The sequence below is a fragment of the Uloborus diversus genome, chromosome 5 (genome assembly GCF_026930045.1).
Source record: "Uloborus diversus isolate 005 chromosome 5, Udiv.v.3.1, whole genome shotgun sequence".
Taxonomy (NCBI): Eukaryota; Metazoa; Arthropoda; class Arachnida; order Araneae; family Uloboridae; genus Uloborus; species Uloborus diversus.
Window position 1 is genome coordinate 119,131,109 of NC_072735.1, and position 20,504 is coordinate 119,151,612.

The window sequence follows — 20,504 nt, forward strand, 5'->3', positions numbered from 1 at the left end:
ATATGGGGCCCTTGTATACAAATGAAAGTTTTTATGCAAAATTAAAACCTATGTTATGTTTATTTACGAATACACACTCTACATAAATGAAAAGGAATAAAGTATATGATAATGTACGCAAAATGATTGTAGGTTTTTTAAGTATAGAATATTCATATTGAAAAACGTGATCTGAAAAGTGCAGAACATAAGAAGAATGCTGGTATGAGACTTCAGTACATTAACATTATTAATTAGTGGAAATGTTAAATTAAAAATTATTGATTTCTTTTGATGTATATGTACATACATGGAGGGGTGGATATAGAGGAGGGTCGTGGGGGTCCTAACTCCCCACCCGAAACTGTTGACACTGTAATGCATCTACAGTAGTAGATACTACTACAGTACTTGAGCAGTAATCTTCCACAACAATGACAGTAATTTTTTAATTTTAAAAGTAAACATTCTTTTCATTGCTGATGGAATTAATTAGTAATATTTTTGTCCTATCAGGGATATTATTCTTGGCTGATTTGGTACTTTTAATTCACACCCAAGCAGTTAAACAAAATTTTTATGCATAAAATGAAGGTTTGTGCATAAGGGAGGGGGTGGTCATTCCTCAGCATGCCCCCCCCCCCCAAAATTGATAGTCTATATTCCCTTCTGCACAAATGTGTCGAAAAAATAAATAAATAAATAAAAATAAATAAATAAATAAAAATAAATAAATAATAATACTAATAATAATGACAACAATCTATCCAATTTATGACACATCATACAGTTTGACCATATTTGCCACGGAAATCGCAAGCAACCAATTAAGACAATTGAATCTAAAAGTCGGAGAAAAGGTGTGATTAGTTAATTTCAATATACCCCTTTAATTTATAACAGCGATTCTCAGCTGCTGGTCCAGACCGGCACTGGTCTACAGAAAAATTTGACTGGTCATATAAGAAAATACCATAATAATAAAAACTATATCCTATAATACATATTTTACGTGAATTTTGTGATTAATTTTCGTTTTTTCAGGGTTCGTACGGGTCATGGAAATCCTGGAAAGTCATGGGGGAAAAAAGCAAATTTCAGGCCTGGAAAAGTCAAGGAAAATTTAAATTTTCATTGAAAGTCATGGAAATTTTATTTCAAGTCATGGAAAAATGTCCTGGATAAAAAGAAAGTAATAACAACTAAAAGAGCATTAGAAATCTTGGTTGGTTTTAACAGCATTGCCCATAAAGCTATTAAAGGTGGAAAATTGAATGATCCCAAAATCAAATCCGAATTCTGAAATCTCATTGCATCCACTTCTGTCGCAGCCGCTCTCCTTTTTTTAAAATGTGATTTTACTGCTTGAGCATCACTCATTTTGAATTTACTATTATTTTCAACTCTTGTTATGTTTTATATTCTGCAGTAGCAAACTTACATGGCACTTGATTTTGCCATGCCAGTCAAAAAACACAATTCAATTGCATCCAAATTCATTTCCATAACTCGTAAGAAGTTTATTACTAAATTTATCAGAGTTTATCTTAATTAGTTGAAGGTTTTAGGGAAAAAAATCTTTAGTGAAGCGATAGAATACAAAAAAAAGGGGGAAATCTAATACTCTAAAACAGTAATGCCCAACATACGGCCCGCAAAACTAATCCATACGACCCACTACTATGTTCAATATCAGGAGTTAAGCATTATGCTGTGTAATTTATGAACCTATTAATTTATATGCATTTGAAAATATGCAAATAAGTAAACAAAAAAGTACTTTTGAATCAGAAGATTTAGTCACAACTGAATTTTTTTTCTACATAAATATCTGGTTTAGAAACATAAAGAACTAAAGTATGTGGCTTTACTTTAAAGAACCAAAATTCTGTCAAGTTGTGGATGATTAAATGCACTGTTGACACTAAAAGGAAACTTTTGAAGCAAATTTATTGTAACTTAGTGATGACTCTTTCAACCTTTGTGTCATTCATCATTTTTCTGCCTGTTTATAAGAAAAATATTAGATATTTAACCATCACTCTATTGTATTCAGTGTATTTTTACTTTGCTTAATTTTATATGATGCAGACAAATAAGAATAGTTTATTTTTTTAAGAGTACGTGCTTCAATGAGGTAGTGGCATTCATGTAGAAGTCTTGCTAATGCTCATTTCCAAAAATTAGTAAGTTTGATATTAAATAGTGCTATTTTCTTTGTGTAACAAGGTCATGAACATTTCTATTGAAGTCATGAAAAAGTCTTGGAAAAGTCATGAAATTTTTTCATGCAAATACAGTATGAACCCTGTTCTTTTCAATGATTTTTCAGCAATGTGTATTATTTCTGTAAAATTATTACAAAAATTACTTACTGTATTCTTAACATTTAAATATTTTTTCTAACAGTACTTTAACATTAAGTAAAGATTTATTTTTATATTTATTGATTCATTTATTATTATTATAAAATTTTGTTAAAAACAAAAAACAAAAAATCTCAGTCATTCTCAAAAGTTTTTAGAAGTGTTTGATAAACCTCGTTTGATGAACTTCAAATTTAAAGTTTTTTTTGAAAGAAAAAAGAAAGAAAGAAAAAACACATTACTGGTCCGCAATTTTTTTTTAAAAAATCTCTTGCTGGTCTGAGGGGCAAAAAAGGTTGAGAAACGCTGGTTTATAACACACAACTATAATGGCGTTCCTGTAAAACTAATAGATGCATTAGTTTCCACCTGTAAATTGGATGCTCATCTTTACATCTCATTGGTGGTAAAACAGTACACATGCTGTTTTGGAGTAAACACAATACTAATAAAATATTTAATGTAAGTTTCTGAGCAATATTAAAAATCCCATAAAACAGAAAAATACTTTTACAGCAAAACAGAACCAATAGAAATACCTTATTTTTAAGAACTGGATCAGAACCAGCTTCAATTAAAATTTTAACAACATTAGTGTAACCATACTGTGCAGCAGCATGAAGAGGTGATTCACCATTCTGAAAAGAATAAACAAATAAAAATAGATCTAGTTATAAAAATATTGACATAGAATTACAATGACATTAGTTATTGAAATTTTCAGGGTACTAATAAAAAATTAAAGACTAATGTAGCACAATGAGTATTAAAAAAAAAATATTTTAAAATTCATTTTAAAGTTTTGCTGTAATTGGGCTTCAAGAAACATGATGAAATATTTTCCCAATGATTTTTTTGCTATACAAGCCCTGATTTTTGAGTCTTTACTAGACTAAGATTCATTTTAAAGTTTTTCAAAGTATTCAAGCAATTTTTAACCTTTTTAAGTGTATGAACCATGTTTAATGAAGAAATACTTAGATATGTTTCCGCATTTCATTCAAAAAAAGAAAATCCCGATTTTAAAACTTTTTCTTAAGAGTCTTTTTTTTTTAAGCTGGACAAATTTGATAGTTGTTGTCTTCAATTTTCGTAAAAAATTTCAGGGTGTGTTAGTGGTACTATGATAAGAAAAAATGAAGTTTCTTTTTTCAAAAAACTGATTTGTATCTCCTTGAGTAGGGGTTAAAGTTTAAGGTCATGAACACAAAGAGCTAAATATAGGACTGCTTTGCTGCAAAAGCAATGAGTGAACCAAGCCAATTCTCTTAATTGTGGGTACTACTTGATACTAGGTACATGCTAGCATAAATATTTTGGTGGCTCACTCATGGCTTTGAGGTCAAAGGTCAATTGAAACTGCTACTTTTTTAAAACTTTTTTTGCCTTGTTTGGGCCCTGATATCTGCTAAATCCGTGAGCCACCCTCAAAAAAAAAAAAAAAAAAAAAAAAAAATATGACTAACTACTCGCCACAGTATAGTACTAAGAAAAATATGAAAAAAGTTTCGCTTCTCTTGGCTTAGTAGTTAAACGGTCTCAAAGTCGATGATTTTTTACAAAAGGTCAAGCTTAGAGGTCAATAACTTTAGTCGCGATGGGTCACCAACTTTGAAGCACAGCTGTAGTTATAGTACGAGTGGTGAAGTTTAAGTTCCAGGTTAGAAATCCATGGCAACTAATCAACTTTTTTAAATTACGGTGTCTCAAAGTTGATAATCTGAAACAAAAAGAGTCAAGGTTTTAGGTAAATTACTCTAAAACGCCTGAGGCAATAACTTTGAGCAAAAGCTGTAATTATGCTCTACGTGATGTAGTTTTAGACTCATGTCAGAAAACCAGAGATCTAGTCATTTTACTTAATGAAACGGTCTCAAAAATGATGATTTTAGTATAAAAAAGGGTTTTTTCACAAGTTTACATGGGTGTTATATAAAATCTTATGAGCTCAAACTCACATAAATACTAGAACAAATCAAGGGTGCCCATATAAAAATTTTAAGGGGGGGGGGGGGGCTCAGATATTTTTCCCATATTTTAACAGGATATTTTCCCCATAGAAACCAATTTCAGCACAGATTAGTTATTAAAATTTGACATTTTTAATAATTTATTCATTAATTGCTGACGAAGAAATGTTTTTACATTTTTGCAAAGAAAAAAGTACTAAAAGCAAGGAAGTTCTAGTTTCAAGGGGGGGGGGGGCTTCAGCCACCACTTGCTCCCCCCATATGGGTGCCCTTGGAACGAATCAACAGAAAAATGTACATTAAGATCCCAAAATTCATGCTTTTAGTATAGTAAAATTTTCAGCAACCTTTAACACAACATTTCAATTTGTCTCACAAAGCTGATCCGCCATTTTAGGGCACTATTTTCCAGAGATCCTACATCCTCAGGTTTCAGATCTCGGAAGCTGAAAATTTGCATCAGGTTATTTTCAAAGACATCTCCACGCCTCTATAAAATTTCATCCCATTCGGGGGTGATTGAGCAGGGACAATTTGAAAAATCAGGTCAGTTGATGTGGAATTACTCTGATGTAAACATTATGCACATTTCACCCGCATCTTTTGTTATTGTCTAACAAATCTGTTTTTTTTTCTTTTCTTTCTTCTCTCTCTCTCTCTCTTTTTTTTTTTTTTTTGATGTCATATTTATATTTTTACTTTTGAGCCTTTTAATTAATAAGTTTGCATATTTATAAACGTTTATTACTAAGTAGTGTATATGAAAATTATACTGTAATTATGAACTCAATATTTTACCCAATTGCAATCTTCTTCCTAAAATATAGCATTGATTCATGATCATTATAAAGTCAAAAATATCAAAAGGTGCAGGTGAATTGTAACATTGTTATATCAGAGTGATTCCATGTCAATTGACCTGATTTTTCTAACTGTCTCAGCTTGATCATCCCCAAATGGAATGAAAATTTATAGAGGTGTAGAAATGTCTTTGAAACTAAACTATGCAAATGTACAGCTTCCGAGGATCCAGGATCTGCAAAATATAGTGCAACAAAATGGTGGATCAGCTTTGTGATACGAGTGGTAAAAGTTGCAGAAAATTTTATTACACTGGAAGCATGAAATTTTGGGAGCTTAAAGTACATTTGGTTGTTGGTTCTTTCTAGTATTTATGTGAGTTTGAGCACATAAGATTTTGAGTAACACGAATATAAATTTGTGAAACAACGCTCTTTTATACTGAAATCATCATTTTTGAGACCATATAATTAAGTAAGACAAGTAGATCTCTTTGTTTTCTGACATGAGTCTAAAACTACACCACATAGAGTATAATGTACAGTCATCATCGACTTTGAGACCGTTGAGCTACTAAAGGTAAAAGTTAAAAAAAGTTGCATTTTCAATTGACCTTTGACCTCAAAGCCATGAGTAAGTCAACAAAATATTTATGCTAGAATGTACCTAGTACCAAGTAGTATCCAAATTTAAAAGAATTCGCTTGGTTCACTCATTGCTTTTGTTTCTCATGATCTTAAACTTTGACCTTTACTCAAGGGCCAACAAGTCAAATTTGAGAGGAAAGAAGCTTCCCTTTTTTTAACACAATCCTGGTAAAATATCCTGAAAGTTTCAGGAAAATTGAAGGTGTCAACTATCAGGCCCCCATTCACTTTGTCCAGCTTAAAAAAAAAGAGACTCTTAAACAAAATAACATGCAATTTACCCCAGGGGCGTAGCTAAGGGGGGGGGGTTTTGGGGACAAAAGCCCCCCCCCCCCGAAAAGTTAGTCTCAAAAAAAAAAGAGAAAAAGAAGAGAGAAGAGAAAGAAAAAAAAAGAAAAGGAAAAAATTCCAAGCGATTACACACACCACATATATATATATATATATATATATATATATATATATATATATATATATATATATATATATATATATATATATATATATATATATATATACCCCGAAAGTCGGGTCTAGCTACGCCACTGATTTACCCTTTTTCTTCTCTCTCTCTCTCCTTTTTTACTTTCTTCTAAATCTAATATACAGAAGAAAGAATTGGTTTTGTGCAAATTTTCGACCTCAAATTTTGACGGATTCGAACATTTTGAGGTGCGCTGAATCTATTTCGACCATTTTTGGAAAATGTCTGTCTGTGTGTGTCTGTATGTGTGTGAACGGTTTTTTGTGGCCGCTCTACAGCAAAAACTACCACATGAAACCAAACGAAATTTGGTACACTTATGTGCCTTTATGTGAACTTGGTCCCATCGGTTTTTGGCGCGAATTCTTCCAGGGGGGGGGGGGGGGGAGCGATGGTACGTTTCTTGAGTTATGCGTGCCTGCTATTCCCAAGGAACTAACTGGCAGAATCAAACAAAATTTGGACCATATGTTGCCCTTAACGTGTACAGGTGCTGATTCAATTTTGGTGTTAAAAAAAAAAATAAATAAATAAAATAAAGAACAAACAGATACTTCTAATGGTATTTTTATCTTGCTTGATTAACATTGACTTCTCTTAAATTTTTTTTAGGATTCAACATTAAAAAAAAAAGCTTTATTGAATCAAAACTGTTTAGAACTAACTTATACATATAAGCAGCAATTACTGTATACAGGGTTCATACTCAATTTGGATAAAAAAATTCCATGACTTTTCCAAGACTTTTCCAGGACTTCATAAAGTTTTTCATGACCTTGTCACATAAAGAGAATAGTACTATTTAATGTAAAACTTAACAATTTCTGGAAATGGGCATTAGAAAAATTGTTACGTGAGTGCCACTACCTCATTGAAGCACTTACTTGTGACTGAAAAAATATCAGTGCACACTGCAGAAACTAATTATTCTTATTTGTCTTTATTATACAAATTCAAGCAAAATAAAAAATAGTGATTGCAACACACTGATGTTTTAATGTCTAACAAATATTTAACAAAATAGGGCCATATAGTAATGCATGGGACAAAAATTGAATGAGTCATTACTAAGTTTCCAAAAATAAATTTAATTCATTGTCCTTTGGTGTCAATAGTGCATCTAATCAGCTATGTGACTTGACAGTATATGCGTTCATTAAAATAAAGTCACGTTTTCAGTAAATTACTTTTCCAAAACCAGGTATTTCAGTTGGCCACGAGGATCAGTTTTGCAAGCTGTATGTAGGGCACTACTGTTTTAGAGTATTAGAATTCCCCTATTTCTATGTTCTATTGCCTGTCTAAAGTCTTCATTTTCTAAAGCCTTCAATATATTAAGATAAACTCTGGTAAATTTAATAATGAATATTTTACAAGTAGTTGAAACAAACTTGGATGCAATTGAATTACTCTTTTTGAGAGGGCTTTTTGAAGTCCACTACTACAGAATACAAAATATAAGAAGTGCAGAAAATAGTGGTGGATTCAAAATTAGTACCGCCCCAGTAGTAAAATCACATTACAAAAAAAGCGAGCGGCTGTTACAGAAGCAGATGAAATTGGATTTCAGAACTCGGATTTGTTTTTGAGATCGTTCAATTTATATGCAATATTACTAAATCACTCAATATTTCTAGCGCTCTTTTAGCTATTGTTACTTTTTTACTGCCCAAGACATTTTTCCATGACTTAAAATAAATTTCCATGACTTATATTGAAAATATTAATTTTCCATGACTTTTCCAGGTCTGAAATTTGTTTATTTTTTTTCCATGACTTTCCAGGATTTCCATGACCCGTACGAACCCTGTGTATAATGGATCCAAAAAAAAAAAAAAAAAAAAAAGATTTTGATATGTGAATAAAAACAAATTTCTCATGTGTTAAAAGAAGTTATGCAGACATAACTTGACAAGCATAAAGATCATAAACATTAAAAAACATCTTTAAAATAATTCATTACTTTTAGAATGCCTTGGTAAGCTCCATGAGATATAAGTATCTGTACAATGCTTTCAAAACCTTTAAGTGCAGCTTTGAATAGGGGAGTAGAGCCATCCTGTCAAATACATTAAGTAAATGTAAAAATATATGAATTGTGTAGTAATTTTGAGCACAGGTAAAATAACCAATAGTAAATTCCATAAAAAAGTTAAACTGACACTCAAATATTGTTTCTGTTCATCAATTCATATTGTAAACTATTATTTTCAAAAAATTACAAAGCTTAGCAGTTTGCATAAGTGTTTCCAAAATATATTGAACTTTTTAAGCTCCAGGAAGAAATTTTGAAGCTCACATTTTGTTATATGGATCAAGAAACCCCTATATTCCTGAACATATAAGTGCAATATTTCAAAACTTTTCATTAAAAAAAAATATTTAGTCTTTTTGGTTCTTTTCAGTAGTCAGTTAGCCATTGATACTTCTGTGCCGGAGACAAGTACCTTTACGGTGGCATATTGATTTTTTTTTTTTGTGGTACACATCTGTGCTAAGTGCAAGAGTTGTATCTGCAGCTGATTTTAAAATAAGTGGTTGCCTTTAAAATTTTTTATGTCTCCATGTGTTTGATTCAGATGCCACTTTTTCACAATAAAAAAAAATCCTAATACACAAATAACCATAAAACAATGTATGTTGATAAGTATGCAACAAAGTACCAGTTGGGGACACTAACTCAATTTTAATTAAACCAGCAGATATCACATCTGTACTTAGCACGGCATACAAACACGATAAACATACAACTATATAAGAAAATAAAACAACATTGATAGGCACAAATTTACAGGAAACTGAAAGCAAATGTTCCAGAATTACAATTCAATGCAAAAAAGGATGAAAAGACATCCGCCAAAAGTGGCTTTTGTCAAACGTCTTTTAAATACAAATACAAATACAAATGTGACGACCAGCAACAGGCACTGGGCCCAGCTAGGCTGGTCCTAGTCAATTAATTAGTCCCCAATGAAGATCAATGGCCCTCTTAAAGCTATCCACTCCCTTGCTCATTACCGCCTCTTCCGGTAAGCTATTCCAAGTGCCCACGACCCTGCTAAAGTAGTAGTTTTTCCTGATTTCCAAGTTAGCCTGAGATTTAAATAGCTTAAAACAATGACCCCTTGTCCTGCTTTCCCCGCAAAAATTTAATCCATTTACATCTTTCATTTTGATAAATTTAAATAACTGAATCATGTCCCCTCTGACTCTCCTTTGCTCCAGGCTATACATGTTAAGCCTATTAAGTCTGGTATCATAATCTAAATCTGAGAGTCCCCTTACTAATTTAGTTACACTTCTTTGAACCCTTTCCAATACAAAAATATCTTTCTTCAGATAAGGCGACCAAAACTGAACAGCATACTCCAAATGAGGTCTTACTAAACTCCTATATAAAGGCAGAAGAACTTTCTTAGATTTGTTTGAAATAGATCTATTGATGAACCCAAGCATTTTGTTGGCTTTGTTACTAGCAATACTGCACTGTTGACTAAACTTGAAGTCCTGATTTATAAAGACACCCAGATCCATAACATTTTCTGCCTGATTTATGACTGAACCCTGTAAACGATATCTCATACGCTTATTTCCATGACCTAAGTGTAGCACTTGACATTTCCCTACATTAACTGCCATACCCCATTTATCTGCCCACTTAGTAATATGATCTAAATCCTCTTGCAGCTGTTTTACTTGTTCTTCATTTTCGACAATCCCCATAACTTTTACATCGTCAGCAAAACAATTCATGCTTCCAGAAATATTTTCATTGATGTCATTCATAAATATAATAAACAAAAGAGGCCCTAAAACTGATCCCTGAGGAACCCCACTTAAAACATCACTCCAATTAGAATGATTTCCTCTCACAACTACTCTTTGCTTCCTACCAGTAAGCCAATTTCTAACCCAAAGTAAAGTTTTTCCTCCTATTCCAATGTCAGCTAACTTGCTGAGAAGAGCAACATGCGGTACCTTGTCAAAAGCTTTTTGAAAATCAATATAAACAACATCCACACATTTTTTGTTATCTAAAGCTGAGGTAACCTTGTCGTAGAAATGCAATAAATTAGTAGTACAGGATTTACCTTTCCTGAAACCATACTGCAAACTAGTCAACAGACTATTAGTCTCTAAGAACATCATGATCTTAATTTTGATCAAAGTTTCGAAAATCTTACAAATCACCGAAGTCAAACTTACAGGTCTATAATTCCCAGCAATACCTTTAGACCCCTTCTTGAAGAGTGGCGTTATGTTAGCCAGCTTCCAGTCCTCTGGCACTGTCCCCGAGTTATAAGAAGCATTGAAAATATTCAAAATAACATCCACTAATTCCTCTGCACATTCAACTAAAATTTTTGGATAAATATTATCTGGTCCCGGAGCTTTAGTTGCTTTAATCTTTTTCAAATGAAATAAAACCTCCTCCCTGGAAAATACAAAATCCTCAAGCTGTATAATAGCTTGTGTCTTGTTAGTGTCAACTGTTGAGATACAGTTATCGTTAAACACACTGGAAAAAAAGTTATTTAGAACATTTGCAATATCCCTATCGTTTTGGATTAAATTTCCATGCTCATCAACCAAAGGCCCAATTTGACTGTTTCGAGCTTTCCCAGAATTAGCGTAAGCAAAAAACCTCTTAGGGTTCCCATCAATGTCATCTGCCAGCCTTTGCTCCAATTCCCTTTTCTGAATCCGTACCAAATACTTAAAATTTCGCCTTGCCTTACCATACTGGAGCCTCTCCGCACTCTGACCAGTTTCTTTAAACTTACGAAAAGTGGCTTGCTTATAATTAAGAGCTTCTTTAGTCTCCCTGGAGAACCACATGGGCCAAATTTTGGTACTAACACCTTTTCTCCTAAATGGAACATAGTCCCCAACGGTTTGAGCAAGTTTATCCTTAAATTCCGTCCACTGCTGATCTACGTCGCTATTTTCCAACCCTGACGAAAAAACCTCTTTCAAGCTCTGCCTAAGTGCAACAAAATCGGTGTTTCTGAAATTGGGCACAAACCTAAAATTATCATCTTTGCACACTACAAATTTAACCCGGAACCTAATGCTGTTATGATCACTATCTCCAATATGCTCCCCTACACTCAACCCCTGAACAAAACTACCTATGTCACAAAAAACTAGATCCAAAATGGTCTCCTCTCGAGTTCCCTGAGTTACAACTTGATCTAAGAAACAGTCACCAATTACTTTTAAAAATTCCTCTTCTTTGCCATTACCAGGATAAAAATTATTCCAATCAATACCCGGAAAATTGAAATCCCCCATTATGATAACAGATCCCTTACTAGACACGTCACTAATAATACGGTACATCTGTTCATCTTGTCCCTGGTTTGAATTAGGTGGCCTATAAATGTTTCCAAAGCGTAGCTTTATGCCCTTACTGCTCATCAACTCCAGCCAAACCATATCAATATCAGTAGGCTTATCATTTATGACCAATTCATTGTAAATAAAATTGTCTCTAACATAAAATAAAACCCCACCACCTCTTTTACCTACTCTATCCTGTCTGAATAAATTATACCCAGCAATATGTAATAACTCTGCATCAGATTCGGTAGCCCATGTCTCTGTAATTCCGATAACATCCAACTTCTCATCCATAACTATGCTTTTCAATTCATCCATCTTGTTCCTAATACTGCGAGCATTGGTATAGAAAACTTTAAGCATGCCTAAGTTGCTTTTATTTAACACCCTGAAATTTCCTAAATTACAATTGTTAAATTACTACTCTTGTTTGTCACTTTATTTCTATTTCTAGCAATACCCAAAAACATTTCATTCTCTCGATACCTGGTGCTTGAACCATGCCCCCCATTCCAACTTAGTTTTTTGACTCCGAAGCCCTTAAAATTAATCTACTAACCATTTTGACCCCTGTAGAGCTCAGATGCAGGCCATCCCTAGCAATCCAATCCCGTTTACAGTGACTCCATACATCAATGAACCTGATACTGCGCTTTTCGCAAATTGACTTCAGTAGCAAGTTCATACACCTTGCACGTTGATTTAGCCAGCTCCTATGCACTCCATACCTGGGAAGCAAACCAACCACTTGGACATTCGTCGAAAAGCTGGTTGCTTTATCCAACAGGGATTCCCATTCCCTAGAAAACTCCTCATTTTTACTGTGGCCTATATCATTTGTTCCCACCCACAAAGTAACCATGTCCTCCTTATTCAATATTCCCTTCTTTTCAGCAACCATATTAACGTCTTTTACCCGAGCCCCTGGTAAACAACACCTAGCCACCTTACGCTTTACTCTCCCAACTGTGTTACCCACCTCCCTTACCATAGAGTCCCCCAAAATTACACCCTTAGTTTCCCAATCTAACTCGTCATTTGAAACTTCCCCCTGAATCTCTGGAACATTTATACCCTCTGCAACTGGCTTACACCCTAATGCTAACTGGGCTTCCAAAACTAGCATCTTAAGTCTTAAGTCTGAGAGTTCAGCACATTTAGTGCAAATATAATCCTCTTCAAAAACAGACTCATTTTCCCCCTTATACAGGCAGAACATATGACATAAATCACAAGAGATCCACCTGTCCCCCTTCCCACTCTTTACCTCTTTCATAATGCATATAACACCCATTTCTACTCAGTGAATATGTTCCAAAAGGCAAAACAGTAAGATAAAAATGCAAAAAAACACAGAATAAATACTAAAAACAGCAGTAAATAAACAGAGTTGCTACACCCAATAAAGCACACAAGATCAAAAACCAGGAGATCACCACATGTTAGGCTTAGCTCCAAAAAATGCAAAAACACTTCAAGAATACAATAACAGCAAAAATGAGCCCCCAAAACACAGTAAAACTAAATTACATGATAAAGTGAAGTAAAAAAACCTAAAACTAGACAGTAATAATGAAAAATTATAGTAAAAAAACACTTATCAAATTAGCAGCAAAAAACACTCCCTGCATCACAGGCGCCCTCTAGTGGCCGGTTTTCATCTATATTGCTCCACACCAGGGGCCTCCAACCTTTTTTGCTCAAGGGCCACATTGTACATTTTTGGAGGCAAGGTGGGCCAACAATATTTCAACTCAAATAATTAAATTAACGCTAGCTCCCCCTCTCTCACCAAATATTTTTTTTTAAATAAGCTCTCAGCGGCATGAGTGTAGCCAGGATTCACGTTAGGGACGGACAAGCCAAGGTACAACAAAATCGTAGTTTTTAGCTGCCCCTTTGCCCAGTGAGTTTTCAAGGCCAGGCAGTAACTTGATACAAATAATAACCCTTACAAATATTGCTTCAATTTCCTATACTAAAATTTATTTTATAAAAAAGAAATGAGTGAATTTATAAAAGGTATTTGCTTTGAAGAAAAAATGGATACCATAAGTTATAAGTCTTAAAACATTTCATGCTGTCTTTGATTAAGACAAAGGATGGAGATGAATGGATCGAACCATATCCCCTGGAAAATTTTCCAAATTGGAGTCTTAAAAATGCAGTTTTAGTCAATTTTTGGTGGTGTAAGAGATGGTCGGGGGACAAGTTTCAGCATTCACCTCAAGAGAAATTTTCAAAATTCACATTTTCAGACCATTTTAGTCAAATTAAGGTAAAGAGAGGTTGTAATTATCTCCCCCAAATCATTTTTCAAAAATGAAGTCAATTTTAGGTTATTTTCGGGAAAGTCAAAGGTTTTTCCTCCTTACAAATTAGTTTTGAAAACGCAATTTTACATTATCTTTGTTATGATTTGTGATGAATGGAAATGAGGAAGGTTCAGATGATCTCTTCAAAAACTTTTTGGGAACGAAGTACTAGAAAAGCAGTTCAGGATATCTTTGATGGTGTTAAAAGGATGCTCAGGACCTGTTCTAGAAATTTTTTGATATTGAAGCTTAAAAAATGCAATTTTAAGTTATATATGTTGAGATGTTTGGAAACCTTGGAACCTCTTTCCGGAAATCGTTTGAAATTAAAACCACCAAAACATCATCAAAGGATTTTTTGGTCAAATGATGCGAAGAGAGCAGGTAAGCAACCATCCTCCAGAATTTTTTTCAAATAGAAGTCTCAAAAATACAACTTTAAATTATCTTTGGTGACTTTAAGGAGGAAAGTGAAAATTAATACTCTCTACTAGGGAGAGGCAGTTGCCCCTTCCGCCTCCCTCTGGCTACAATCATGCTTAGTAGTGATTTGTGAGATTTTTTTGGTTTACTTTTCTTTCAAAATGCTCTTAAAACGAAATATATTATCAAATTAAAAAAAAAAGTTTTCATTTTGTGAGCTTCCTGAGGGGAAGTGAAAAATATACTTGCGGACCGGATTTGGCCCGCGGGCCATAGGATGGAGAGCCCGGCTCTACACAAAGATACTTAGAAGAACTTAGAGCCATAGATTAAAAAACTTTAAAAATTTTCTAATAATTTTAAAGTCTTAGTAAATATTTGTTACAGTTCATTCGTAAAGTATATTTATTTAATTATATTTTCATTCAAGTTTAGCATTTCTTACGGTACAGTTAGACTATTATGCGTCCATTACTGATGATTCTCACTAATATTTTCTCTATTAAAGTTATGGTTTTAATGTTTTTGTTTATTTTTGTTTGAGTTTATTCTTTGCTGTAGAGAAATATACCAATCGAATTAACCTGTGGTAACAATTTGAAGTAAAAGTTTAAATTTCTCATTAAGTATTTTGTTTTCAAAAAAAGTTTAAGCATATTCTACTGAAGGTTAAATTTTGAAATTTTACTCTTTTAGACATGTCCTCTCTTCTTGGGTGGACATGTCCAACCCCCCCCCCTGAAATCCCCCCTGGACATTTCAGAATCCTTGTTTGAACACCCCCATTGATTTTCAAAACTGGTGCACTGCTGGTAAGTAAAGCCAGTACACCATTTACAAAGCTGAAAATTTGATGTAAAGTTAGTTGAGATTTAGCTTTATACATCAACCGTATCTAATTTCTGAGCAATTATTTCAAATGAAAATCATAATCTTCAACAGAAAACAACTTTTAACACCACAGAAAACATTCAAAATAAAATTAAACAAATGAATCATTCAGAAAGGAAGAAAATGACACATAGACACATACACACAGACAAAATACTTTAAAGGGTAAAATTTTTCGAAAAAGAATATTATGTACAACATTCTTATACTTATGGTCTTATATATAGATGATGTCATTATGTATCATGAGCACTCGATAGTTTCTGAATTGTTTGTTGGCAGCACCGAGACTCCTACAACAAGGGCATTGCTGTATTGGCTCGTGGCTATTCGAATGTTCATCTGCCATCAATGTTGAATCTCAAAAAGAGCCTCTTTAGCTCAACGTTTTTATTGTACAGTTCCAGTTTCTAATTAAAAGTTCTAACAAGTTTAAAACATTGAACTGTCGTTTTTTTCGAATTGAATAGAAATTTGCTCTCCCAAATAACCAAGCTATTTTGTTGATGAACTGAACATTATGTGTTCACAAGACAGTATCAATATCATGTGACCATTATCAAGGTCACTTGGCATCTATGATGGCATCATACACCAAACACTAAATCAGAAGAAACTATCTGATGGGCATAGATACAAACAGCTGGATTTTAAGAGTATAAAATCTGTGCAAACCAAAAACAGAAGATGTAAAGCAAAAATTAAGCACATTAAAGTACTGATTTTGCTTATAAAAATATTCTACTTTTAAAGAAAATTTTCAGAATACTTTGAATTTTTATGCATCAGGAAAAATAAATTTACAATTGCAGGGTTACAATAAATCAAATTTAATGCACAAAATATAATAAAACTTACAATTCTAGCAGCATTAACATCTGCTCCAAGATCTATTAATTCTTGTACTGAACTAGTATGGCCCATTTGGCATGCAACCAAAAGTGCAGTTGAGCCATCCTAAAATGAAAAATGTGTTTATCAAGATAACAAAGCACTGAAATATTATTTTTTAGCATCAATTCAGTTTTAGGTTCACATATAAATGACTGAACTGTTGTTGAAAATGAAATTAAATATCACAGCTGGTTTAGATCATTAAGGTTTTTGCTAACATTTTCTCTCAATACTTTTAAAGTATATGGGTATCAACACAACTGGGAAAAACAGTTGGGGATTATGTTTCCTTCAGGAGAAAATATGTTAATACTAAAATTTGGCCCATGTCGTTCTCCAGAAAGATTAAAGAAGCTTTACATTATAAGCAAGACGCTTTTCGTCGGATTAATGAAACTGATCAGAGAGCAGATAGGCTCCAGTATTGTAAGGCAAGGCACAATTTTAAGTACTTGGTACGGATTCAGTAAAGGGAATTGGTGCAAAGGCTAGTAGATAACATTAACAGGAATCCTAAGAGGCTTTTTGCTTACGCAAATTCTTGGAAAGTTTGAAATAGTCAATTTGGGCCACTGATTGATGAGCATGGAAATTCATTTCAAAACCAAACTGTTATTGCAAATGTTCTAAACAACTTTTTTCCCCAGAGTTTTTAACAATAACTGTTCAAAGACACAAGCTATTATACAGCTTGAGGCTTTTGTGTTTTCCAAGGGGGGGGGGGGGACATTTTATTTCATTTGAAAAAATTAAAGCTATAAAAGCTCTGGGGCCTGATAATATTTATCCAAAAATTTTAGTTAAAAGTGCCAAGAAATTAGTGGATGATATTTTAAGTACTTTAAATGCTTTTTACAACTCAGGGACAGTGCCAGAGGACTGGAAGCTGGCTAACATAACACTGCTCTTCAAGAAAGGGTCTAAAGGTAATGCAGGGAGTTATAGACCTGTAAGTCTGACTTTAGGGGTTTATAAAGCTTTTGAAACTTTGATCAAAATCAAGATTATGAATTTCTTAGAGACTAATAGTCAGTTGACTAGTTTGTAGTATGGTTTCAGGAAAGGTAAATTGTGTACAACTTATTTATTGAACTTCTATGACAAGATTATGGCTTTAGATAACAAAACAGGTTAGATAATAAAACAGGATAGGGTATGGATATCGTTTACATTGATTTTCAAAAAGCTTTCGATATGGTACCAAATGTTGCTCTTCTCAGGCTTTTCTTCAAATTAGCTGACATAAGAATAGGGGGCAAAGTGTTACTTTGAGTTAGGATCTGTTATTTATCTGGGTGTCTCAATAAATCAGGACTTCAAGTTTAGTCAACAGTGCAGCATTGCAAGTAACAAAGTCAACAGAATGGTTGGGTTTATCAATTGATCTATTTCAAACAAAGGTAGTAAAGTTCTTCTGCCTTTATATAGGAGTTTAGTAAAACCCCATTTGGAGTATGCTGTGCAGTTTTGGTCACCTTATCTGATGAAAGACATTTTTGTATTGGAAAGGGTTTAATGAAGTGTAACTATAGACTAGTAAGGGGACTTTCAGATATAGATTATGGTGCTAGACTTAAGAGTCTTCATATGTATGAAGCAAAGGAGAGTCAGAGGGGACAAGATTCAGTTGCACAAAAATTTTTCAATATGAAATATATTAATGGGTTCAATTCTTGCACGGAAAGCAGGACAAGGGACATTGTTTTAAATTGTTGAAATCTCAGGCTAATCTCAAAATTAAGAAAAACAATTACTTTAGTAAGGTTGTGGGCACTTGTAATAGCTTACCGATAAAGGCTGTAATGAGTACGGTGGCAGATAGCTATAAGAGGGCAAATGATCTTCATTGCGGATTAATAAACTGACAAGAGCCAGCCTAGCTGGGTCCAGAGCCTGTTGCTGGTTGTCACATGTGTATTTGTATTTGTAAAACATGAATAACAATTTATTGGGAAAAAAAGAGAAAGAAACTAAAATGAATAAACCATGACCATATGTATTCAACAAATATATATGGTTTTAACAGTCATATATATTTAAAAATAGGGTTTGCAATTGTTTTAATACAAATATTTTGAAATCATTTTTAAAAATAACATCTGAATCCTATGTCAAATAGCTGAAAAGTTAAAATGTTTTCTAATCACAAAAGGGGAAAATGTATAACATGAATCTCAATTCTGTAAAATAATGGTTAAAAAAAAATCTTCATGGGAATATTTTATTACAAAATTAGTCCTTTAAAATAAAACTTACCACTCTTTTCATATTTACATCAGCACCAAGCTTTACTAAATATGAAATAATTTTCACATGTCCATTCTGAGCAGCAACATATACTGCACTAGAATCATCCTAAAATCAAACAAATATTTTCAGCACTCACACATAACACATTAACTAAGATAAGCAAAAAAGAAATTAACATAAAGAGTATTTGACAGTGTATTACGGTGACTAAATGTACCAGTTTTATGGAGAATTCCCATATTTCTAGTCTTGTGCAAAGAAAGGTTTTTGTCCCTATTTAAATTTTTCAACGTCATTTTTACGTTGCTTCTTTTTTAAATCACATTTCACTTCATAGGTTATGCTCAAAACCAGGGCTAACCATAGCTAACCAGGGAGTTCAACCTACCAGCTGCTCTTCACGTGGGAGGCATCTGGGAAGTGGGTATCAAATCTGTGAAATTCCATCTTAAGTGCATCATATCAAATGTAACATTAACTTACAAAGAGTTATACACGGTCATAGTGTAAGTTGAGGCCTGCTTCCACTCTCGTCCTCTCTCATCCCTGTCCAGTGATCCAAACGATCTTCCAGTGCTCACACCAGGACACTTTCTAACTGGTGGCCCTCTAAACACTGTTCCAGAAACAGATTTTATGTCTTCTAAACTAAATCATCTGACACGTTGGCAGTTGATACATTGCTCATTGCAGTACGTCTGGAAGCCTTGGAGTTCTGAGTACGTGATCCATTTACAACAACAACTAGAGTGTTTTTCCAGAAAACCCAACTTGAAAATTAGAGACCTTGTCCTCATTAAAAATGAAAACTTACCCCTGCTAAAGTGATGTCTGGGACGCATCATAGAGGTTTTTCCAGGAAAAGACGTTTGTGTTAGAGTGGCAGCAGTAAAAACATCTGATGAACTGCTTAAGAGACCCATTGTTAAGCTCTGCAAACTGCCAATGAACAATGATTGACTTATGAACTTTATCTTACATTTTATTTTGGTTAAATTGCTAAATTTTGGATTCATAATTGCATTATTCATCTTTTAATTACATTTTGTATTTGTAGTTAAACGTAAATATTTCAAGTTGAAATAGCAAGGTTTCAAGGTGGGCGGAATGTTCGAGGTAAGTACACAAGAACAACCCACCGCTAGAGGGAGCGATCGTTGGCGCATGCTCTGCAGTAACTTAGTGGGCTGATAAATGGGGTATGGCTGTTAATGTTGGGAAATGTCAAGTGCTACATTTAGGGCATGGAAACAAGTGTACAAGTTATTATTTGCAAGGTTCAGTCATTAGTCAGGCAGACAAAGTTACTGATCTGGGGGTCTTAATAAGTCAGGATTTAAAGTTTAGCCAACAGTGCAGCATTGCTAGCAACAAAGCCAATAAGATGCTTGGGTTTATCAATAGATCTATTTCAAATAAATCTAAAGAAGTTCTTCTGCCCTTATATAGAAGTTTGGTAAGACCCCATTTGGAGTATGCTGTTCAGTTTTGGTCTCCTTATCTTAAGAAAGACATTAATGTATTGGAAAGGGTTCAAAGGCGGGCTACAAGGCTAATAAGTAGACTTTCCCACTTAGATTATGATTCCAGGCTTAGAAGGCTAAAAATGTACAGTCTTGAGCAAAGAAGAGACCGAGGGGACATGATTCAGCTGTTTAAATTTATTAAAACGAAAGATGTTACGGGGCTAAAGTTTAGCACTGAAAACAGGACAAGGGGTCATTGTTTTAAGCTATTTAAATCTCAGGCTAACATGGATATTAGGAAAAATTATTATTTTAGCAGGGTAGTGGAACCTTGGAACAGCTTACCGGAAGAGGTGGTAATGAGCAAAGGAGTAGACAGTTTTAAGAGGGCCATTGATCTTCACTGGGGATTGTAAATTGACTAGGACCAGTCTAGCTGGGCCCAGAGCCTGTTGCTGGTCGTCACTTTTGTATTTGCATTTGTATATTCAGTCTCTGTGTAGATCACATTCTGAAAACCTAATGTAAATACTCATGAGTGTAAATATAGTTATTTGTGTTTCTAATTTGTTCAGTTATTGTGCTCACACCTGGCATGTGATCGTACAAAAGTAAAGATCAGCAACAGGCTCTGGGTCCAACTAGGTCCTGACTAGGACATAGTCAGTTTATTAG

At 33.8% G+C, this 20,504-nt stretch overlaps 1 protein-coding gene across 1 annotated transcript in view; it reads right to left on the reverse strand.

Moving 5' to 3' along the window:
- Positions 1 to 845: 845 nt before the first annotated feature.
- Positions 846 to 20,504, reverse strand: part of LOC129223101 (ankyrin repeat domain-containing protein 29-like) — a 55,358-nt gene continuing 35,699 nt past the window's right edge. Inside the window, exons 8-10 of the mRNA XM_054857667.1 lie at positions 8,211 to 8,306; positions 2,860 to 2,983; positions 846 to 916 (exon numbers count right to left, since the gene is read on the reverse strand). Of these exons, the coding sequence (XP_054713642.1) occupies positions 846 to 916; positions 2,860 to 2,983; positions 8,211 to 8,306 (291 nt within the window). The remainder of the gene's footprint in view (positions 917 to 2,859; positions 2,984 to 8,210; positions 8,307 to 20,504) is intronic.